The 24,337-nt window shown below is 45.8% G+C and overlaps 1 protein-coding gene across 3 annotated transcripts in view; it reads left to right on the forward strand.

Moving 5' to 3' along the window:
- ABL1 (ABL proto-oncogene 1, non-receptor tyrosine kinase) overlaps positions 1-24,337 on the forward strand; it is an 83,445-nt gene that overhangs the window by 43,147 nt on the left and 15,961 nt on the right. Inside the window, exons 1-5 of one of the 3 annotated variants that reach the window (XM_087752984.1) lie at positions 6,607-6,733; positions 13,970-14,073; positions 16,040-16,213; positions 16,964-17,259; positions 23,615-23,887. In XM_087752984.1, the coding sequence (XP_087609110.1) occupies positions 14,043-14,073; positions 16,040-16,213; positions 16,964-17,259; positions 23,615-23,887 (774 nt within the window). In that variant the 5' untranslated portion in view covers positions 6,607-6,733; positions 13,970-14,042. Of the gene's footprint in view, positions 1-6,597; positions 6,734-13,969; positions 14,074-16,039; positions 16,214-16,963; positions 17,260-23,614; positions 23,888-24,337 lie in introns of those variants that run through there. The other 2 variants (XM_087752983.1, XM_009476960.2) reach the window with 2 other exon arrangements.

Below are 24,337 nucleotides of genomic sequence, written 5' to 3' on the forward strand. Positions count from 1 at the left end.
GATCCCTAAACTGATGTGGCTCTACCTATCGCACAGAAACTCTCCGTCCCCGCTCCCTTTCTCGCAACCTTAATAAACCGACCAGACAAGGAAAGTAATTGTAGTAAGCAGGAGTTTGTGGGATTTTTGTGTCCGTAAGGTAAGCTGCTATTTTTTTCAGATCTGAAAAGTGCTAGATGCTTCTTTCTTTGCCTGCAGATGTTTCAAAAAGTGTTTAATGGAAGAGGCCCAAAACTTTCCATGATTTGTGAAGAGCCCCTTTGGACTTGAATTTAACGGTGCAGGCTTCAAATGCTAATACCCCAGGCAATTCCCTGCGGAGCTCCCAACCCATCTTGCTTTTTTACGTGAGCGTGGTGAAGACAGACCACCATTGCAGGAATTCAGTAGTACCCTCTGCCTTGTTACTACCTTAAAAAGAAGGCTTCTGCCCTGTTGCTTGAAAGGAATTTCGAATAGTTGAACATCCCATCTCTGAAATCCCACCACTTCTCAGCCGCCTCCTTCGCTCATGAAAATTGCAAATAACAAACATCTGTTAAATCAAGGAGAAAAAAACAACGAACGCACATGCTTTATTGCAAAATCTTTTGATTTTCTCTTGATGTGTACAGTGGACTTTTTGTAACCTGGCTTTTTTTTTTTTTTTTTAAAGTTTCTTCCTGTGAGAGTGCGACTTGTGAAGCCCAAGTGCCAGAAGTGTTAATATTTCATTGTTTGTGCAGATATCTCTCTGTGCTCTTGCAGGGCCGTTCCCGCCGTGCTGGAAGGTTTCCAAAGAAAGGAAAACACTCTTTGCCCTCAGGTGTTAACTAGCCTTTGTTCAAATTCATGTGTGGGTTTTGTTTTTTTTTTTTTTTATTTATTTACAATAAAGCCTATTGTAGAGTGGTCAGAATAGTAGCAAGAGGCTTTTGTTTTTAACATGCTATTTTAACTAGCTATTGTAAACATGTCGGCTGAATTTTGAGAAGAGCTTCAGTGGAGAGGTAGAATATTGGTCTCTGTAAAAATGTTTTGTACAGGAGGTGGAAAAGGAAAGGCAGAGATGCCTACAGAAAAAGCGGGAAGAAAACAGGCAACGGTGGAGTGGTTCTGAGGCAGGGCAGTGCTGGGAACCTCGGGGCGGCATTGCACGGATGGCTGAAGGCACGAAGGCTTATCCGAGCAAGGATGCTGGGCAGAGCGGCGAAACCACCTGAGCCCTGTCTGGGTATACTTTATTAATGGTCTTACTGATTCCTAGTGATCACCAGAATAAGTGGTAGTCAGAGATCCTTCAGTATCTTGGTCGCTTGGGCTTTCTTCTTAGGTGCGTGAACAACCTTGGAAGGTTTTAATGGCCTAACGTAGTCAGTCTATGTGCAAACACCAACAGGGACTTTTCTCACCCTCTCCCTGTTACGTGGCAGGTATTACGGATAAATCACAAGCGTAATTGCCTTTTTGTGTAGTGCTGTCATTGCCAAGTAAGCGGAGAAGGTCGGAGTATCCTGGAAGACTTGTTTTCACTTGTCGTTTGGAGTAGTTACAAGGTGTCAGTGAACAACTATTGAGACTAGGAGGTGAGTGACTCAAGAGACAGTTGTTTAAATCTGAGGTGGCTTTTAAGGGCCTGGCTGTGGGATGTGCACTCAGCTCTAACCCTGCCGATCTTGGGCTCAAATTCTGCCCTGCTTTCCTTGGAATACCATAGCAAAGCTCTCCTGACTTCATGTGCACGACCCACTGCAGTTGCCTTCGTTGCAAACAGTTTTACAAGACTCCAGCAGACAGCGTTTTGTGCTGCGTGTGCCCAGAAGGCAGAGTTTAGTAGCCAGGATTTTAAAGCTGCTAGTCCTCTCAATCTAATACACACTGGTATCTTCCCAGAAGTTTGGCACATTGTATCTAAGAGTGGATGGAGGTGTTTAATGGTGGAGGATCTGAAAACCCGAAGGAAAATTGGAATCTGTCGGCCAAAGCTGGACCAGCCCCCAGGAAACCAGGCAACGCTGCATTTGCTGTCGGATCAAAGCCCAGCTTTGTTACAGCTGTGTCCGTAGCACATGCTGTGGTCATTCATGGATTCAACATAGGCTTCTTTGATAATTTTCATATACACATATATTTTTAATCAGGTAATGGTGTTATTTCACTATGTGAAAGATGTCATCAGAAGAGAGCTATGTAGTATGGTAGCGCTCTGTGGCATGGATCTGTTTTCGATTGTAAAGACAGTGACCTGTGAATGCCCAAAATCATGTGTAACCTTATCACTTACTAAGAAAAATGCATCCTACAAATGATGCGATTCCACATTCCATTGCTCCATACATCCAGAGACAGCAAAGTGCTTTACAGCAGGCATTGAATTAGTCTTCAACACCTGTGGGGATATTCTCAGCTGCATTTAAAGGAGAGCAAGATAAGGCACAGGTAACTCATAACTGTAAGCGAGAATTTGTTCTTTTTCTTGCTCCTTTGCTTTAACCACCAGTTTGTGCTGTTTCTGTTTCAAGTGACTTTTTCCATCCCAAACCAGCTGAACGTGCCTATCAAAAAAAATGCCCAGTGTTTGGGGCTTCAAACGCTTTTATCTTTCCATGTTTCAGAAGAGGATTTTAAAACAAAATTAAGCTCTGCTTTTAAATGAGTGACGAGCACTCAAGCTGTTTTTAATGGTATTGCAACGAAATTCAGTCCAGCTGCTAACGTCGTGGGATCATGCCAAAACTCACTTTCGGCTCATGGAGTCCAGTCCTTTCGCTGCCACTGTCGTGCATGTGTGTGATTGCTCTCTTTTGGAAAAATCTGTCCTCAAATTTTGGGTAGCTTTAGGAAAGCAAAGAATAAATACCTAGAAGAATAAATCTGCTAGAATAAATCTGCTCGAAGAAGCTCAAACATGAAGGCAGTTGGCTAAATAGGTTTATGCTCTTGTATGAGCATGAACAGTAAAGGCTAATGGATACTGGATTGCATTAGCAAGAGCAGAGCCAGCAGGTCGAAGGAAGTGATTATTTCCCTCTTTTTGGCGCTTGTGAAGCCACATCTGGAGCACGGCGTCCAGCTCCCTCCTTCCCCCGTGGCAGACGCTGACACGCTGGAGGGAGACTGGCAGGGCTGGAGCAGGCGCTGCCCCCCGGGGTCGAGGGCGCTGCCTTCGTCCCGTCGGGGAAGAGGGGGCTGAAGGGGTCCCAGCGCGCTCGTAACCACCCGACTGGTGACCCGAAAGACTCTTCTCAGAGGTGCGCAGCAAAACGAGGAGAAGCAACGCTTACAACTTGCAGCAAGGCAAAGCTGGATAGATACAAGAGGATAAAAAATGTTTTCACACTGCCCAGCAGATTCGGTTAAAGTTTAGCTGCAAAAAGCCTGGAACAACCTGGTCTAGACAGATAGCTGCCCTCTGAGCAGGAGGTTGAACTGGAGGCCTTCTGAGCCTGCTCCCAACTAAAACTGTTTTGCCATTCTGCAACAGAAAGCCTCAGTTGAAGGTTGCATCAGTCACTCTGTAGTCCAAAAGTCTGCACGCTTTTCATGACTGATTTTATTCTAAGATGTGTATATGACAAACAGACATGAAAGGGATTAATAGATGTCAGCCGTAAGAGTAGCAGAGTCTGTGGGACGATACCAATATGGCTCTTATTTCTGTATCGCCAGTTAATTTCATGGCATGCAGGAAAGGCAGAGGGTATTTGCTCAAAGGATTTACAGCCTAGTTTGCCCTGACACAAAAGAGGAAACACTGAAGGATGAAGCTTGTAGCAGAAGGACCACACAAGCTTGTCTGCGTGGAAACATAAAGGGAATTAATTTGTTTATCTCCAGAGGAAGTTATCCCAGGATAGCTCTTTGTGTTTAACTCCCCGAGTGGATGCCTTTCTCCTACAGTGAGGTTCTTCTGCAAGAGGGTTAATTTAATTTGAGATGAGGCATTCTTCTTCTGGAATAAGAACCCCAGGAGTTCATCGGGAATGTAATCCGCATTAATTCTGCCGGCGCTCATTGTATTAACCTTAATTGTAATGGCTGGGTGGTGTTCATGGGGGGCAGCCTTTGTACTGCCAGGGGAATGCTATGGGGACTCGGCATTCCTGCAGCTGCAGCTGAAGGAGAAGCGGGATAGGGATGCTCCTCACGTGGAAAAGAAGTTGCGTGCAAGATGCCTGGTCTGCTCTTCGAATGTTACTTCATCCCAGTTCCCTAAACATGACACTGGGCCTAAACACGTGATGACTGAGCTCCTCCTGTGATTTATATAACCTTTCTCCTCCAAAGCTGCTTTTAACTCTTTTCTTCCCCCCTGTCCCCCCGGTGCAGTTCTGCCCAAGTTCTCTGTTGCAGCCTCATCTGAAGTTAGGCGGGCAGGGAACAAGTTAGGTGTTGGTTTCTCTTGAAACTCTCGTGCTTCCATAAAATAGAAATCCTCCTCCAGAAGTGGAGGGAGGACGGGAGAGCGTGGGGAGAGCTGCATCGTTGTCTTTCTAATGCCGGTGCAGGCTGCCAGAGGTGCGGGACCGGGTCTGCAGCCTCATCTCTTCGCCGGACTGTCAAAGTTAAGGAAATGTGCAAGTTCCCTCGCTGTTTCCTGGTTTATTAAATGGGGATATCCGTGTTCATCTTTTCTGAGAAAAAGCGTGAAAGGGCTTTGAACATCGCGCTGTCCTTACCGTGGTTATTTCTCTGCTAGAAATGATGTGACTTGTGGCATTTAAAAAAGACGCAAATGCTATTATTGCAGTTCACTATGGGTTGAAAGACCAAGGATTTCTTTCTAAGCTGTCTTTCACATGCGCACCCCATGGGTCAGAAGACTGAGGCAAAGTAATGCTGTAAAATAATGTTTAAAGAGTCTGAGCAATGTTTGCTGTTTCAGAGGCATGGTCCTCAGATGCTGGAAGCATGCAGAGTTTCCCCTAAAGTATTAAATGTTTGAAAACGTTGGAGGGCAAAAGAGCACTAGCTAGTCAGTAACCTTGCCAAAATAAACTGTCAGATGTGGAGGGAAGCTTTCAGGGACAAAAATGAAGATTTGCTGCTTTGTTGGTCCCGTGTGTGACACACCAAGTGCTCCACATGTTGCGGTGGAGTTTGTGATAGGGTCGGCTTCCCAGGCCGGTTTCCCCAGCCTCTCTGTTTTGCACCCCTGATGAGCTCTGCACCCTTGAGCACCTCTTGCTCTGAGCAGCAAAAGCACCCCAAGGTTCAGGAAAAGCACGGGGATTTTTGAGTGGAAAAAAGTGCAATTGTATACACACCCAATTTGCTATCTCCTTTATATGTGTGTATATATATAAAATATATATACATAACAAAAGTGATGGTTGTTTTAAAAAGGAGATACACAATAATGCTAGAAAGTAATGTGTAAAAAACGCAGAACTGGAGAGCGGTAATTAAGATGTAGCCTTGAGAAACCTGCAAGGGAAAGGCACAGTTCGTAGGGGAAAAGAACAGTAGGTAGCGGGAGAGGGAAAGCTTTTGGCCCTTTGTGCAGGAGGAGCAGCATCCTCAGAGTGTAATTGCATCGGCTGAGATTTGAATCTGTTTGCCTGTAATTGTCCCAGAGATGCTAAGACAGCATCTTTTGGAAAAGGACCTCCAGCTCCCCTGCGGTTTTTGTGCTGGTTTACAAATGGGCATAGCTCTCAGTTTGCTTCTCCCTGTTACCAGGCGCAGTATTTAAACAGTTCCCTTAATACACTGTGAAATGACACGCTTTTAAGACTTTGACTATTGCCTACAATTCTCTTGGTTCAACAGAGCCATGCCCAAAGTGCCACAAGGACCAAAGCAGCAGCGTTATTCCTTAATCCTGCCTTGTCCCCCCCTTCCCAAAGCAAGGAGGGCTCTCCCAGGCAGGGGGAACTTGTTGATTTTCCCCCTCACCTGTCTCTCGCCTTGGGAGAGGAGGCAGGCAGGGTGCAGGCAGGAGGAGGGTTAAGGAGCGAGGGCGTTGCTCGCCTGCCTGATGTCATGGAGGCAGGCAGCGGCTGAAGGGGGCCCTTTGTTGGCAGCGGAGCCCCAGCAGCCCTGCCTGCACCCAGCACCCGCCGGCATGCGGGCAGCTGCCGCGACCTGCGGGCAGAAGTGACTCTGCCCAACTTGGTTGGCTTTGCTTTTTCCTTCCTTTTTTCTTTTCCCCCCCTTTTTCCCCCCTCCTCCTCTCTCCCGCCAAAAGAATTGGGAAGGAGGGAAGATGGCTGGAGTTAACTCCCCGGGAGAGGAGATGCGGGGCCCCAGGATTTTCCGCCTCTCGGGCTCGCCCTTGTAATGGTTTTCAGAGCGCTGGATTTCCTAGACTTTTCCTGGATATTTTGTTTTAGACTTTTCCTGGATATTTTGTTTTAGACTTTTCCTGGATATTTTGTTTTAGACTTTTCCTGGATATTTTGTTTTAGACTTTTCCTGGATATTTTGTTTTAGACTTTTCCTGGATATTTTGTTTTAGACTTTTCCTGGATATTTTGTTTTAGACTTTTCCTGGATATTTTGTTTTAGACTTTTCCTGGATATTTTGTTTTAGACTCTTACCGGATTTTTTTTTAGACTTTTTTAGACTTTTACCGGATAATTCAACAGCGCAAGAAGAAGCTGAAAGGCGGGGGGGGGTGGGGGGGTGGGGAGGGAAACCGGACAGCCGAAGCCAAACTCTAACAAATGAAAATGTTGGAGATTTGCTTGAAATTGGTGGGTTGCAAATCGAAGAAAGGGCTTTCCTCCTCCTCCAGCTGCTACCTGGAAGGTGAGTACCCAAGGGGGCTGAGGTCGGGCCGTGGCCCCCCGGGAGCGCAGCGGCCGGCTCCGGCCGCTGCACTCCCGGGGGGCCACGGCCCGACCCCACCGCCATCCCAGACACAACTTTTATCCCTTGCTTGCAAGTTGGGGCCAGGCTTGGGGAGACATTTGGTCCCGGCCAGCTTTAGGCTGGGCTTTCACATGCAGGGGCGAGGGAACCAAGCAGTGTACGCGGCACCCAGACCCCAGGTGACTTTCATTAACTGCAGTATACAAAGGGAGCGCGGCTCTACCATTTATGGTTGTAAAATGTCAAGTGATCTTATTGCTGAGCCCATAAACAAAGCTGTATCTTCAGGCCTCGGCTTTATTTTTTTTGCCCAGGGAAGGATCTCCCTTATTTTGGACGTGAGAGGAGGGCGGTAAAACCAACGCCAGGCTCAGGAGGAAAATTTAGATGAGTCCATCAGTAAAATATTTTCAGCATGCATTAGTTCATTTTGGTTATCCCCTTGTAAGTTTGCTTTCCACAGGCATTCATTTTACTGGATTTTCTTGCTTTTAAAAGATGATTTTTGAGTCACACCCATGGTTGTTTGTAGACACTGAGATGTTAAACACGCGGACCTAATGAATTCAGAGTGAAGGCCTTGGGCTGGGGGACTTTAGGCTGAGGTCTTGCTTGGTATGACCTCAAGCAAGTTCTTCACCCTTGTGTGGCTTCGTACCCCGCCGGCGGAGCAGGATTACGGGTCCCCCCGTGCAGCCCCGGCCCCTTCGCTGCGCTGGCGGGGCTGCGTCCATCCCGCCGGGGCGGTCTGGGCTTCTTCAACTTCTTTTGTGTTGCTGGATGTTGCTTCAGTAAAAATAATCCGCGTGCCAGGAGGACCGTGCTAACTCATCAAATCAGAGGCACGAAAGGCAGCAGCTGATTTCCCGGGGCCTATCGCAGGTCGCTGTTGCTCAACTCTCGAATATTCAGTGGAGAAATGGTCCTTGGAAATTCATAGGTTAGGAATCTCAAAATCTACAAATGGCTTCTTGCGGCAAACCCATTTTGAAGAAGTTTCGGATCAAGAGTCTGTATTCATCAGATGCATTTAGTGGGTCTGAAGAATTTTCTGTTGTCTAAAATCAAAGAACAGTTTCCAGAGGACTCTTTTTATTTAGTTAAAGTTTCAGAAACCTAACGGTGGGCAGATGCATATGAATAATTTTGATCTTTCCTATGTGATTGAATTCTTCTGTGATCTTTTATGTCCATAAAACCTCTGTCTGCGTCCCCTGCCTCTGGTGTTGCTGAGGCAGGGCCGGGCTGCGTGTCGAGGAGGGGCTCCCAGCCCTGCTGGGCCTCCTGTCTGTGCCGCTGGATCTTTCAACACAGCCCTGGGAGAATAGGCAGAGCATCTGGGGGCCTCTCTTCCCTGCAGAAATGAATGCTAAAGGATGATGTTACAAGGGTGTTACCCTGACTGTTTTTGCAAGTTTTCTCGTGTGTGTGTGTTACAACCGCTCCCCCCCTCCCCAATTTGCAATGCAGTTACAGAAGAGGATTAGACCATAGTTTGACTCATGCCATATAGGCAGTATGGAGTTAGGAACATGATCGTTGCCACAATAAATATTGTAGCGTTCCCCCCTTCTGCTTCCCTGAGATTGTGGTTGCATATTTATTTTTTATGATGGAATGGGAAATGAGCATTGAAACAACTTTTAAACAATCTTCTATCAAAGTAGCTCAGTCTCATTTCTCAGCTCAGCATGGGGCAAAACCGAAGCCAGCATCCAAGCAGCGTCTTAAAGGTGAACAAATGTGGCAACTGCAGCCTTAATGCTGTGACGGTTGGTTAGGACTCAGGCAGCCCAGGACCCACCGTGATTGACTGTAGGTCTCTTGGAAAGCAGGGTGAGAAGTGAGGATCTATACTCATCGGGGCGGGGGGGGGGTGTAAAAAAAAAAAAAAAAGTACGCTTTTGTGTTATTCCTTTCTAAAGCTGCAGGTCCCCACGTGGTATTCCTAGGCAGCTTGCTTATTAAAATTGTTGTGAGGTTGAAAGTGCTGTTGAGCACTCTTCAAAAGAGTAGTGGTGGCTTGCCCCAAACCCCTGTACTGCAAGGGCACAAGGGAAAACCATTTGCTTGCATTACCCTTAAGAAGATAGCAAGTTTTTACAAATGGATTTATTAATTTTGGTAGAAACCACTTAAGCGCGGCAGATGGTGAGAGGGGGGCAGGTTTGTGTCAAGGGCCACAAACTAGGGACCGTTCCTCCTGGATCCCTATGAGCAGTGCGTGATGGCCAGTCCATTCCCATGCGCGTCCCACAGCCTCGCTGGAGCTTCTGAAAGGATTAAGGAGATGATGGTGATATCATTGGAGGATTTAACTCTGCTCTTGTTATCTTAGTTGTATGGGAAGCTGTTGAGAACATGAAGGGAAAGCTGGAAGTTTCTTTGCTATAGTAGACTATGAAACCTTAAACATAAATGCCTAAAGGATGAAAGGTCCATTAGTTGTGTGGAAAACCAGTTGCAGCCAGGAGGATAGATTAAATTTTACCTAAATCAATTTCTTATTTTGGTTGTCATGAGTTAACAAAAGCACAGCAGTGTTTGGTTGATGAATAGCATGGGACTGTAACAAAATCAAATCTGTTTGTTGTATTTTTAAACACACTTCTTGAAAATACTGAAGTTGGGTTTGAGACAAGGCTGATTTAGAATCAAGTACATGTGTAGGTGTACGTGTCTTTTGACCAAGTAATCAGAAAGGTGTTTTTTTTTTTTTCATGGTGGTCCTCTTCTGAAAGGCTTTTATGCTCTGTTAGTTTGCAGGAGCGAGGACTGTTCGTAGAGTCCTCTTCGTGGTGCCCATCTGGCGACGGGCAGGTGCTGCATCCCGTTGCTGGGTGCTTTGCTGTGCGCGGGCAGGCTTGCCTGCTCGCTGAAAAAGTTGAGACCTTTTCTTAACTAGATCAAAAAGAAGTTTAAACTGGTTCTAACGATTACAGAGATTTCATATTGATGTTTGAGCTGGCCATTTTTTGCCTTCGTTTCTATTCCCGCTGGTAAATATTATTTTAAAATGTGAGCGATCTGAATTTCTGTCATCTGCTTTCTCCTTTCTGCCTTTGCCAAACTGAATAATTCCTCACCCTCTTCACACCAAGAAAGGGTAAAGAGTAGAAGGGAAGAGGCACAGCAAGTACTGCTGCCAATCTGATCTGGAAAACAGAACGTGTCCATGTCCCAAATAGGGGCTGAAATAGTCTTGCTGCCTTTTTGGGCTTGCTCTACCACTGACAGGCAGAAGCCTTGTTTAAAACCTGTCAGTGTTCTCTGTAAAGTTTACTAGTGTCCCCAAAACAGTTTTTAAAGTCCTTTGTTTTCCAACTGAAATGATTTCTGTCGTGCCAGCTGTCAGATTGTCTGTCTTTTTTTTTTTTTCCCCCCCTTTTCTTTAGCATGTCTTTGTTACAGCCAGAGTGGCCAAGCCTGGGGAGGAGCAGCCGCCCGTAGCCATTGCCCTGTTCCTGGAGAATTTCTTTTTGATGCGTTTGGGCACGTATTGAGCCAGGCCGGAATGTGCAATGCCAGGGACTCATCCTGCCCCGGTGTCATTGGGATCAGCAGGCAGGTCTTCAGTCAATCTGTTAGGAAGAGCGAGTGCATTAAGACGGCGTTGCTGCCTCCCAGGGAAGAGCCTTCTGTTTGTTTCCTCTCTTCCTTGGCTATTTTCTGCTCCTCACCTCTTGGCCTCTCATCTACCATCACTCAGTAGAGTTCTTGTTTGTAAATATGTTTCTGGCTTTGTAATGGCTTGCTAGTTATGTGCTTGCTCCAGCGGTTCTCGCCTGTCCCATCCTTATTAAAAAATCTGGCTGATGGTGCTTGCTACCATTTCCCATGGGTTGTGGTGAGGAAAGGATTGTCATTTCATAGGAAGAGCTGTAACTGTCTTTAGATCTAAAACTGATCATCCACATACGTGTTCGTCCTTCCCTGAGCAATCTGGGGCTGCTTAGTAAAACAGGGAAATAGAACAGTAAATCTCCATGGTTCTTGCTTGGTGCTTCCCCTCCCCAGAGCTCAGAAACGGGCAAACCTTCTGCTCCCTTAGTAAGGAAACCGAAACAGAAATTGTAAAGGTAAAAGTTTTCAAAAATACGCAAGCATCATTGAAATTCACTTGGATCTGGTTACTTTCCCCTTCTTCTCCCAGAGGTTATAATCCAGGGTCAGGCAGCAGTTTAGTAGCAGATTTGGGAATAAAATCCAAATTTCTGCCATACCCGCTATTCCGCTCCATACATCTACAACTGTGATTAGCTGGCGGGAGAAAGATGATCTTTACCATGTCACTAGTGGGTTATAAATGGAATAAACTCAGTGAATGAACTCAAGTGGAACCTGCAGGCTAATATAAGACTGAACTTCCAAAAAAAAAAAAAAAATTCCCCCCAAACAAACAAAACAAAGCTCCAAAAACCCATCTCGTGGAGAAGTGGGAGAAGCCACATCATCAGGGGTGCTTAGTGTTAAAGATAAAACACTACAGTTGACTGTGAGGGCCCGTTTGTGCACGGGCAATGAAGCAGGAGCTATGGGTGGCCTTGTTCTCTGGTGTTTGTGCCTTCAGCAGTCTTGGTTTTCAGTATTTAGAGTGCCGGAGGTTGCTGGTGGCCATGCAGCCTGCCTGCGGGACGAAGGCGCCTCGCTGGGGGTGGAAATAGGGTAGCACAACTTGGCCCAGCACAGGGGCAGTGGGTCTGGTTGAGAGAGGCTGGGTCTATTTTTGCAGTTCTTCATCTCTGTATAGAAATACACAATATTTAAAAAGTGGTCATTTGTCCTCATGCTGGCTGTAAGAACGCGGACTTTGCAAGTATCAGCCAAGACCAGAAGCGACAGCGATAGCCTTTGTTGCAGAAGGTGATACGGGCCTGTGCTATGCATTGGGTGACAGGAGAGGCTGAGCATGATCTCATCGCAGGAATGAGTCCGAAATAAAACACGAACCCTTCCTTCTTCTTGGAAAGATGTGGTTTACAGATTTTTATTTTTTTAAAAGCCATATTCCATCAGGCCTAAGGAATCCGTGAGGGCCACTAAGGAAATACTGGGACAGAGAGGCAGCTGCTCCATCACACGTGCTCAGAGTTGGGAACATTTGGATGTATTAAATCTGCATAGCTATCCTGCCATTTATCATCATTTCTTGTTGGAGGAATATAGGGAAAGGAGAAGCTTTAGATAGCATGTGCTGTACCTCCAAAGAGATTACTAGATGTGTTCTGCGCTCCCTCGCTCTAGAAACCTCGTGGAAAAAATGCCAGCACAGTTTGTAAGACCACAGGATGTTTGTTTTGTAGGGAGACAGGAGGTCTCTTCCTTCCCTCGGGACTGCCCTGCAATCAGCTGTGGAGGAGCCGAGTGCAATTCTGTGCTTCTGCCTGTTTTCCAGCCCTTCCCTTGAATTACTAAGGAAATTTGCTTGCGTTAGTCTAGACCAGAATTGTTCCTATCTGAAAACTTCTTACATAGTCCCTAACAATGATTCATCATTTCGTATAAACAGTAATTAGCAGGAGACGGTTATGAAACCTTTTAGTGTGCAAACATAAATATCTCCTGGTAAAAACTTAATTTAAGGGGGAAATGAAGACATTCTTAGGGTTAATGCCTCAAAATAAAAGCTGCTGTTGTCTTATTTCGAAGTCTGCTCCGCTTTAATTAAGAGTTGTCATTTAGTTGGTGTTAGTGGAGAACTGAATTACAGCATTGCCTCGGGACTCCTCCCAGGAATCCAGGTGTCACCCGGAGCACGGTATGATCAAAGTCATAAATTACAGTCTTGCTGGGAAGCAGCAGAAGACAAAGTGGATGCGTGGAGGGAATCACAGCGCAGAGATAACAGATTGAATTACGCCTGCTTCCTGCCCCATCGCCGGCCAGGATACCCTCCTGTAGGTATAGCAGCCAGGCTGATTTATTAGGAGGAATCTGGCCGATTGAAGAGCTCAGCAGTGCTGTAAAATTGCCGTTAAAACCAGCAGTATGAGGTGAAGAAGCTGTAGTGTGTTGAAAAAGACTCTCTGTATGTATGAACAGCAATGTCTAACTCCTGCTCTGAAGGACTGTAATGTCTGGGCAGATTTACCAGGGAATAACTCCGAGGAATAAATACTGCTGACAGCCGGCTGTACGTGGCTCCCAGCTGGACATGTCCTGTCTGCTTCTCTCGCTTCATGGTTTTGTGTCCCGAGTCTGCTGACAGCCTCCTCTTGGGGCCCAGACCTTTAAAAGTGTGTTTTGTCACGGTCTATCAAGCTTCTGCTACACTCGGGTCACCACAACTCTGCTCTTTCCTTTACACTCTTCTCCGTGTTGACTCGAGACCTCGTCGTCCCTTTCTTGCTGCCCTTCAAGCTTCATTCAGTCACCGCCTTCCCCACCCCAGTTCTTAACTCGGGTTGCTACCTTCTGGAAACGCCAGCCCTAACCCAACCCAAGAGTTGGGTCTTGCATTGCCCCATCGTGCTCTCCTGCATGGCAGCGTTCACACGCGGCGTGCACCTCCGTCGGGGTGTCAGCGCTGAGCAGGGGGGAGTCGACTTGGAGGATACAGAGGATACGAACCTGTGTGTGCGTAGCATCCTATGTATTCACTGGGGCGACTTGTGTGGTTTGCCAGCTTAGCAAAACGTTTATTTAACAGCCTTTGCTCTTGCCAGTCCTTGGGTTTGCAGGCGGTTATCACTGAGTCAGTGCTTGTAGGAATGTCATCAAGCAAAACCAGCCTTCCTTGACTTTCGCACTACAGCTTGTGGGTGTTTTCGGTGTTTGACACAGTGTTGTCCCATGGTCGGAATTGAAGCGCATACCTTGGCATCCGTGTGTAATGAGTCAGTCCCAGCATTGCCGCGGCCTGGGCGCGAGGGAGGGATTCTTGCGGAGCGCTTGGCTTTCCTCCCGCATCCCCATCCGTGGCCGTGCATGAGCCGTCCTTCGCTGGGCTGCGATCGCGCTGGAGTTGGAGGGGAGCCTGCCTTGGATTTCCTGCCTTCCTGTCGAATCAGTCCCCCGTGGGGGAGGCATTTTCCTTCCTGACGGAGGTTACGGTCCATCCCACCCTGCAGCATGTACTGGTTTGTACCATATTTGGGGGAAGAGCATCACGGTCGCTCCTCGCTGAGGTTGTGTATCTGCTACTTGCAGCTCTCTGCTGTCTGTCTGTTCCAGGTGTTTACTGATGGTGTAACTCCTTGGAGTATCTCCAGTCACTGCAGCGCCCTGTGTTTGATAAGGGAGCTTAATGGGCTTGACAGGATCAAAGCGTTTTCATGGTAAAATGATTATAGCTTAATTTTCTGAAAGTGGATTTTCTGTTTCTTTTCTCATTGTCCCTCTTGAAGCAAACTCAGGCTATTAAAATGTATTCTCCTGCAGGAAACAGGAGGGGGAAGCAAGGGTGTCAAGGTGCTGTAAAAAACCAACCAACACAACCTTTTCTGACTGTGGAATCATTTAGAAGGCAGAATTATTTGACTTCTCTGATTCACTATAAAAATATATCTCCCTGCAGATACGGTTTGGCTAGGAAAACAGGCCCAACACTGTGTAAACTTGCTGTTTTGCTCTCTGCCCACATATATGATATTCCCTCTTCCAAAGAATACAGTAGTACTTGTGTTCATAAATAACCACCCAGAGAGCCTTTACCAGTGCTGATCTGACCAACACATCGAGGACGCCAGATCGTCTGTGGCTGAATAGTGGCACTTTCACCACCAAAGCTTAGAAAATAATGGGATTTGTTATTGTTTGTAGGGTTGGGGGGTTGGGTTTTTCTTTTCTTTTTTTTTTTTTTTTTTTTTTTTTTAGTATTTCCCCATTGGGAAACGTATTTTGGACCTGTCCCAATCCACACCTGACTTCCATATATTTTCTGGTGTCAATTGTATCAGTTCTTCACTGGTTTACTGGTGCAGCTTATACTGGATTTCTGACCAAACAAGCAATAGTGTTAAAAGCATATTTTGGTGTGATTGCATCTATGTAGCAGCCCCTTGCTAGTGAGTATTACAAGTATAAAGAGAGAACTGTGCTCCCAGGTGGCTTGATAATGTAGAAAACGCTTGGCCTGGGATTTTTCCCCCCGAAGCCCTGCTGCATTTGCCTGTGCAGAAGAGGGATTCAGCAGTGAGCGGGGGGAGCAGGCAGGGGCTGATGGAGAGGAATTTGGTGGCGCTGGGTGCGATAGTGCCGCGTTCCCTGTCCCCGTAGCTGCACTGACGCAATGGTTCGTGTGTGGTGCTGTGACCTCGCTCAACGAACTCATCCAGATGGAAAATAACCCTTCAAAAACCAAGATTTTTCACAGCTTATTGTCCTGTCTTTGTGGCAGCACGGTCACCCGCGGGGCTGCCATGTTAGAGTGAGCGGGCACAGCTACCTGGAGCATCACTGCCCCAAACTCTTGAATCATGGTGCGGAGGGGAGGGTTTGCCGGAGCGACTACAATAAAATTCCCTGATGTACTTGGACTTGCCTGATACTTACTGAATATTACACGCCTAATGTGCTGCAGCGTACAAAAAAACTTTGACGGTGGGTTTTTACTCACCTGTGAAGCTCAGTTTTTAGGAATATCTTTTTCTGGAGGTGTCTCAGGGTTCCTAAAAATGTAGAAAGCTCATTGTGCGAAGTATGCTCGCCACTGTGCTCTGGTTTCAAGAGCAGCAGGTGGGAGAGAGGGCAACAAAAAAGGCACGGCCTTGTACTCAAATAAGAAGAGAAATTATTAAAAATACTGTGGAGAACAGAAGTATGTGTCTCATTCTTAAATACCATGTCTTATAAATCTCGCCCTGCCTGGCTCTCTGTGCTGCACATTCTGGCGATTTCATTTATAGGATAATTAAGGGATTTACCTTTAAAAGGTCTTGGGTTTGTTTTCAAATCTAACCATTCCAGCAGTTAGGCATGAGCCAAAGGATTTACAAGCAGCAAACAGCCTACGTGAGCAGCATTTACTGGAGGGAGGGAGAGGGGCTTTCCCTCTCCGCTTTCTGTGCCGTGGGAGGCAGGAGCTGGGGGCTCGAGGCGGGCTGGGGGACAGCTCTGGAGCAAGGGTGTCCTGCCTATGTGGCAGGAGATCTGCGTTAAAGAACTGCCCGTATCTGTCCTCTGACGCATGAAGAGCACACATGTCAAGAAACAATGCAAATTAGAAAATTGGAGTGCGTGGGTTAACCAGATGGCTTTTATCAGCAAAAATGAACCTGCTTTTTCCTCTCTCTCCTCCTCCAGAAGCCCTTCAGAGACCGGTAGTGTCAGACTTCGAGCCCCAGGGTCTGAGCGAAGCAGCTCGCTGGAACTCCAAGGAAAACCTTCTGTCCTGTCCTAGTGAAAATGACCCCCATCTCTTTGTTGCACTGTATGATTTTGTGGCGAGTGGGGACAACACTCTCAGCATAACTAAAGGTAAGGTCGCTGGGCAGCATGGTTCTGGGAGTGTGTGAGAAGGCATGGAAAGAAAAGTCACTGTGGAATAACTGAGTTATATGCTAAACCCTATGGAATTTTTTTTACTGTGGGAATTCTTCTTAAACAAATAAAAATATTTCACAAAGTCATAACCTTTTAAAAGGTTAAAACTGTCTGAAGTTTTTGCATTGGGCAAGAAACTGTTTGCCAAAACTAAGGTCTCCATTAGGAGCAAAAAGTTGAAATGAGAAATTAAACTAAGCTGATTTTAGAGCCTGGCCTCTGTCATTTTCACAGTTCTCCAAAACACAGTCTGTATGAAAAAATGACTGTACAAATATAGTGTTTTCTTACTCAGTCCTTCTGTTCCTTATGTGTACTCCAAGTCACATCTGCTTACCTTGCTAATTGAAATGATTTTTTTATTGTTTATCCACTCCTGTTCTCTCCCAGCCTCGTCAAGCCAACTCAGTTCAAATAAAATTCACACGATTCATTTTTTAAGCTCAAGCAGTATCAGAGCTGGTGCAGAACTGCACGAAAGCCTAACAAACTCCTGAAGCATGCGTGTGACTTTATTTGGCTTTGAGGGGTCCACTCAAGCTTAAAGAAACACACGTGCTCCGTGCTCAGTCAGACACCCATTCTTAGAGGAGATTATTTAATGATCTGTTAGCCAGAAAGAACCCATCTTTGTCCTCAGCTCCCAGGTTTGCCATGTCTAAATATATTTCTTTTTGCACTAAGGTGAAAAGCTCCGTGTCCTGGGCTACAATCATAACGGGGAATGGTGCGAGGCCCAAACGAAGAATGGACAAGGCTGGGTACCCAGCAACTACATCACCCCAGTGAATAGTTTGGAGAAGCATTCCTGGTATCACGGACCAGTGTCACGTAACGCCGCTGAGTACCTTCTGAGTAGCGGTATCAACGGCAGCTTTCTTGTGCGAGAGAGTGAGAGCAGTCCAGGACAGAGATCTATTTCACTGCGATATGAAGGAAGGGTGTACCACTACAGAATAAACACTGCATCTGACGGAAAGGTAGGCTGCAGGCTGTCCAAACCATGAGACAAAACCTTGCCTGTATACTTTGTCCACTGACTGCACAAGGTCAAGTAGTAGCAATTGAACTGAGCAATTCCGAACCCTGATCACAATGTGTTCATCGTCTGTAGATACAATAGACCGTGAGATTCCAACACGGCTGTGACAAACCAGTTTTACTCCTTTAGCAAGCTTCTGGTGAGGTGTAATACAGCTCAGTAGCGAAACACTTTAAGGTGGGAGATAACAGAGTTACAGCAGAGCTGAATGTAGTAGATATCATTAATAAGAGATTCTGAGGATGAATTCTTGTCCCATATGTTCAAAAGATAATCTCTTTGACTGCCAAATCAGAGGAGTCAGTGCCTGTTGCTACTAATCCTGTAAATATTAGGGACAGAGTGCTTTTTGAGCTATTCTGTAGTATTTTTAACTACTGTTTTGATTTCTCTACAGTATTTCAGCGTGATCATTGGAGACGGGTAGGCACTTTCACTTTTATATGGGCCCTGTCTCTAGTTTCTTCATTTTTTTTTTCCCCCTAGATTGTTGTGTGCTGTAGCAGTGTTGCAATGCCGTGCTTTGTGGATGCTGCAGAGAAATGTTAGCATAAAAGTGTAGTTTTCCACAGATTTTTATTTGAATTTCATGGAAACATTTCTATTGGCATTGGATTTCGGAAAATCTTGGTTTTTAACGAATCTATTTTAAGCAGTGTCTCTTTAGATCCTGTGCAGAAGTTGAAGTGTAGGTCTGGAGCATGGCTGCTGAGGCTCTTCTTGCCAGCATCTAGTAGATGACAGGTTCTGTGCCATTAAAGTACTTCAAAAGGAAAAAATAAAAAAAAAAATCTAGTAGTGGCCCACCATGACCAATTTTCCTTTGTTCTGCAGGAACTTTATTCTTACAGCAATGTTGACAGCAAAATCTGTAGTATGAAAACATAGGGAACCAGTACATAGTGTTTCCTATTTGTCAGACTCACCACTCTAAAACCTTTAATAAGATAAACAGCTTTTATTCAGTAATGAAATACTTTTTGTCTGCTTTCGCAAACAGATTGTAATTGAGACAATTCTGACCATGTTATTTAAGGCGACGTATTTCCAAGTTACGGTGCTTTGATTCTTCCTTTTTCCTCCCATGTAGACATACTCTGTGGTCAGAATCGGCACTGTGAAATGCTGACGTGCAGCATACTTGAAGGACTACATGGCAATCTGGAATATTATTCCTCCTCCTGTCTCTGTAGTTGATATTCCTTCTATTCATATTGATGCTGGCAGATGAGCAACGTTCACATGTGAACATTTTGAACCTGGGCCTCCTTCAGTTGGTGTAAATAAGCATGTGTCCATGATGCGATAGCACATGTTCTTCATTTTAGCTGTAAAAGGGTTTGGCATATGAAGGCTTTCATCCCAGCAGAGCTGTTTTTATCCCAAAAAAACAGTTCTGCAGAGCTACAATAATCCGTTCAGGTCTGTATTAGCCAGGTTAACTGTTCATTTTCCACAAAGTTGCTTGAATTGGTGTTTTTGAGAAAAGGTGCAGGTCAGCACAATTCACTAAAGCAGATCTGCAGTTGATGGTGGTTGAAAATACAAATTCGAGAAGCGGCAGTGACTGAGAGCTGTGGCTCCTGGGCTTTGGCTGTTCGTGCAGGGGCGAGCAAAGAGGTAGCCACAGTCCTCCCCGTTGCCAGCATCCCTGCAGAAGGGGCAGTTTGCCATGTCCATGCATCAGGCGCTGCAGTTTGCAGCCTGGTGTGTTAAACCACACCGGTTTCAATTTGTGTTAATGAGCTGGGCAGTGAATTGCAACAGCTTAACGGCAGACGTGCTACCCGCTCTGCTGCTTCTGCTGCTGGGCTGGGGGATGCCGTGCTCTTCCAGCACCCTGTCCCCGGCTGTCAAAGCTGAGGAGCTAGCAAAGAGAAACAGCTAATATCCCTGCTTTTCCCTCTGCGAAATGGAGACTGCTGGAGCAGGTCCCCCGCTCTGAGCTGCTCATGTCGCACTCTATTACCCGCTTCGCATCAGAGCATGGCTCTGCCGAAGGAAAGCTCTTACCTTCAACTCCCTGAGCACCTGGGGCCTTCCCAGCCTGCTGTATCATTAGTCAGCCTGTCCGGGGAGCTTAATATCTGCAAGTGCTGCAGTAAGGATGAATGGCTTTGGTGGGATCATATCCTGGGACTGAGAGAACACGCTATCGGGAGAAAGAGGTAGTAAAGAAACGTGTGGAACAACTTCTGCTCGGCGCGGAGGTGTGCTGTGCGTTGCACAGCCCTACCCAGGCTGTTTCCCGGGGAAAATTGAAGGGTCTAGGAAGAAGATCAGAGGTGTGTATGTCTTAATTTTAGCACTGTTCATACTAAACGCATTGGGGTTCAACAACTTAAAAAAAAAAAAAGAAAAATTCGTCAGGGAATTTTTTCTTTATTTTCCAGTTTAATGGATCATATTCTTCTGGACCAGCTTTTAATGTTTTGTTGTTGGGGTTTTTTTTGTTTTGTTTTGTTTTTTAAGGAAGGCATTCAAAGTGACCTTTCTGGATTTGGCTGGCACGGTGCAGCTAGTCATCTGGTAAACCACTTCTGTGGTACAGAGGACTTGGTTTTCCTGACCTGATAGTACTTGAGGCAAAGCCTCCCATTGAGTAACCCAGCGGAATAAACAGCCTTGTCCAGCCAGCTCTTCAAATCCTGCTATCCTCAGCATTAAGGACATGGGACGGGTGTCCTGCTTGAGTCTCTTGGAGCCTCCAATAGCTGAACTGGATGCAGACTCGTTCCTTTGTCATGGATCTTGATGGATTTTTTTGCGTGGATGTTCAGTTTTGTCTGCTGACTGGGGAGGGCGAATCCCATCAGGTTAAGGATGCGTTGGAGGTTAGCATGGGCCAGTTTAACCACCCTTCTAGAATATACTGGCCAGGAAAAAGAGATGTGATCTGGTGACAGAAGCTGCAGATGAGCAGCTAACTTGTGCAAGCAGAGCCCCTTGGAACAGGACCGGTGTTACAGTTTGACTGATGATATGCAAAAATTGCCCAAATAACGTGTCAACAACATAGCCAGGAAGCAAAGTGTGTGAGTCCCTGCGTAACCTCACACGGTGCCGAAGCGCCGAGCCTGTTACCTCTGTGTGAGTACAGTTAGCAGCACCAGGCGCTTTTCTTGGGGGAAATCATCCAGCAAGCAGCTTGAATTAAGGCTTGGTAATCGGGGTCAGCGGAGAGGGGAGGTTGCAGTGAATAGTCAGAGGGTGTATGTGGCTTGCTGGGCTGCATCGGCAGCATGCCGTTCATAGCTGCTCCTTGCTTCATCTTGTGATACATGCTTCAAATTCCAGATGAAGATTTAAACACAGCACAACTCTGATTTCCAGTAGTGCTGATGGGAAGTAAGGCCTTCAGGAGTCAGTGTTGAGATTTAATCACTGAGAGGTTAGAAAAGCTCTTGCCTATACAATGACCACATTTAGTGCGTGGATGCGTGGGGTTTTTTTAATGTAAATGGAAAACTTCATGTGCGTTAAGGCATGGAGGGTTGTCCTGTGACCTGGACAGGGTGATTCTGAGTTCTGTTCCCCATCTTGCTACAGGTTTGCTGTGAAACCTTTGGCCATTTATTTAACTTCTTTCTCCATCAGTAACAAGATCATATAATCTGTCACACAGAACACAAATATCTCTAATTTCCATGAGATTTTGAGATCGTGAGATCTAAGCCATCCTAAAAGCACGGGCAGCTTCCTTCTCCATACTTCTCTAATACTTCCACGTGATCCTGGAGTTCAGCATAATTTCCTACATCCATACTTCTATATTTTAGTCCTCAGTGTAAGATGTGAACTGCTCATACCACGGCTAGTACTACAAGTCCTTCCCAAACAGGTATGGCTCGTTTTAAATTGTGGTCGTACTGGCTAATGCTTGGTGGTCCAAGCCATGCAGCTGTAAAAGCCTCTCTTATGTTGTCAATTTTCTGTTCTCAGAACATCAGTTTTTAAGGTGATTTCACCTCTTTGACCATGAAAGGTGGTTTGTTTTTTAATCATAGTGTTGAAATGAGATTTGGTCCAGTTACTTTACCAAAAGAATATCCAACTCATTTTGATAGAGGGTTGAGAACATGCTCCCCAGGAGGATGCCTTTATTTTCTAGAGATAAAGTTTCCATAGGAGGTGTTTTTTTTTTTTTTATCAGCAACTGTGCCGAAAGAAAAACCAAGAGCGAAGGAGAAGTAGATTTCTCCAGCCCAGGGTGTAAAACCCTCCACTCTGAATGCCCTTGCGCATCCAAAAGTGTATGTGTTGTCACCAGAGTAGTTAATGACGTGGTTTTAGCCCAAGTGGCTTACAGACAGGTTGGCCACTGTGCATCTTCTCCCACTCCCCCAGGCCCAGGTGCTATTGCCACCAGAAGAAATGCCATTTTAACCAGGGGTTATGATTTCCCAACACTGGAAAGGTAGGCTTCTACAGCACAGTTGCCTTTTTTGGATGCCGAATGCTATGTAATGTTCATTTTCCAGAAACCTTACTGGGGGCATCATTCTGTTACAAAGGCCATAGCTTGAAAGCCAACGGCCACCCTACACCTTGCAGTAGCCTAACCTGTTTGTGACTGATCTGTGGGGTCATTCACATCTGTGTTTGGTTTGCCCTTTCTGGGTTACACTGTGTGCCTGAGCTGAGCATTTTACCTTTCTGCAGTTCTTTCAAATAAGTCCATGACGTACACAGATTGGTGGTTTTTGCCAATTCTGACCATAGCAATTGCCATACATACACAAACATGCGGCTCATTCTCATAAAGTTAAGTAGGGATTTAGGCAAGCAGGATGCTGAGGAGGAGAGGCACTTTCATCTGTCGCTCTGACTGCCGTGGATGATACGGCTGCTCTTTTCACTCACCTTTTCTTGTATGTAGTGCCTGTGCTCTCATATGCTTCAGAATATTTGATCTTCTCCAGTGCCTCTCATTTTGGGTTTGTATAGTAAACAGTCTCCAGTCCAAAGGCTTTACTCAAGTTTGAGGGTGGTTTTATCCCTCCCTGCAAACATTTCTTTCTTTTTTCTCTTGCGAATGCATGTCCCTTTTCTGTTGGACATATTCACTTATTGCTGGAGCTTCACAGATGCATTTTCTCTTTCCATCCAAAAATTCTGTCTAGGTGGAAGAAGCAGAATTTGACCCTAAGTCTGGGATTTTTTGGATACCTGGCAGCCCCATCAACTTCCCAGCCTCCTGAAATCCCAGACAGATGGCCATTGCACATGCACAAACTGTTGAGTGCATATGTAGCGAGTCAGAAGCATTGGAGAAGTTTGGTCATAGCTATTGGCATGTAATGTGCACAGCAGGACCAGTGCATTGCACTCATTTCACAGTGCGTGGACTGGACAGAGATCTGGGTGGCTAACAACACGCTGCTGCTCATCCTGCAAGGTTCCCTTGCCAGACCTTGGTCTTTTGTGAGAAATGGAGCTCTTCCATCATTTGTCTGCTGCGTCTAGCATAGGCTGTTGCACTTTGCTACGAAGATTTCTCCCTCTCCTTCAGGTGCTATCAGCATCACTTTTTTTAAAATTAAATTTTTAACTTTTGTCACCTTGCCTAGCAGGAGGCTGGGCTTGAGTGCGAAAACGGGAAATACAAAGCTCTGGTGGTAGGGCGTCACTTGCCCGTTATCTTTAGTAGGCTTTTAGGCTTAAAATGGATCTTCTGTATAAATGTTAAAAAGGTAACAAATATCGGTTATCATGCCTCACAGCAGGTTTTCATTCAGCGGTAATGATTTTACTTCTGTGTTATTGATCGGTGCCCATCACAAGAATGGAGCAGACCAGCTGCCTAACTTCATGCAAAATACTATGCAGAAGCTTAGGCCAAAAGCAGGGAAGCCACCAGTTTGCTCGTGACCCTTCAAGGAGAATTTAGGCAGGTGAAAGTGTCATAACCCAAATAGTAATAATGGAATCAAGACACTGAGGTTGACAACCCCCTGCTCTCCAGGAAATGTCCCACAATCTTTACTGACCAGCCTTTTGAAAAAAGACGTTTCAAGCAACAGCATGCCAATCTAATGCTATTTGCAGTCATTCCTTCCACATTGTTTTAGCGAAGTGCATGTATTTTCTCCTGAATCCATGCATTTCCCATGTGAGCGTTGATTGTTCTCAGCTCTCGGAGCTAGTTACAGAGCTTGCGGAGCTCATAGTACTGCGGCTTGAGCAGAAGCAATGCAACACTTTACTTTCACGATTTTATAATGTAGTTTCTACGTACGAATGCTCCGATGTGCGTTATGTGAATGAGCTTTCTCTTTCTCTTTGATTCCTAGCTTTATGTCTCTTCAGAGAGCCGCTTCAACACCTTAGCAGAGTTGGTCCATCATCATTCAACTGTCGCAGATGGACTCATCACTACTTTGCACTACCCGGCGCCCAAACGCAATAAGCCCACTATCTATGGCGTGTCTCCGAACTACGACAAATGGGAGATAGAGCGAACTGACATCACGATGAAGCACAAGCTTGGTGGAGGGCAGTATGGAGAGGTGTATGAAGGAGTCTGGAAGAAGTACAACCTTACGGTGGCTGTGAAGACTCTAAAGGTAGGACTCAAGTCTCTGAGCGTTCCTATTCATCTCCTTTCAACAGGAACCGAGTTCAGGGAGGCTGCCTGCCCTCAGCCATAGTTAGACAGTTTGGGGCGGTGATGGCCCTTCCTTTCTGTGCTGTAGGCTTGGAACAGAGTATTTTTGAAAGTGCTTGATCCTGTTACGGTTTTATGTGATACCTGAAACGCTTGTAACTAAACAAAGGAGGACGATATCAGCGTAATTTTTACTTTAGAACGATGAAGCCTTAGAAATATAAATAGTGCCATGATGTCTTGCATTCAGGGTGTGGCAAAGGTGAGCTGTTTGTGGATGAACACACTTAATGCAAGCCGGTGTATTAAGGAAAATTGTGGATTGTGAGTCAGGCAACATAAAATTCAAAGGCTGTGCTTCAGGGAGGCTTTACATGTTTTGATTTTCTATCTTACATGGCATCTTTCC

This window comes from Nipponia nippon, unplaced genomic scaffold (genome assembly GCF_047370975.1).
Source record: "Nipponia nippon isolate SJK-2023a ecotype South Korea unplaced genomic scaffold, ASM4737097v1 scaffold_16, whole genome shotgun sequence".
NCBI lineage: Eukaryota > Metazoa > Chordata > Aves > Pelecaniformes > Threskiornithidae > Nipponia > Nipponia nippon.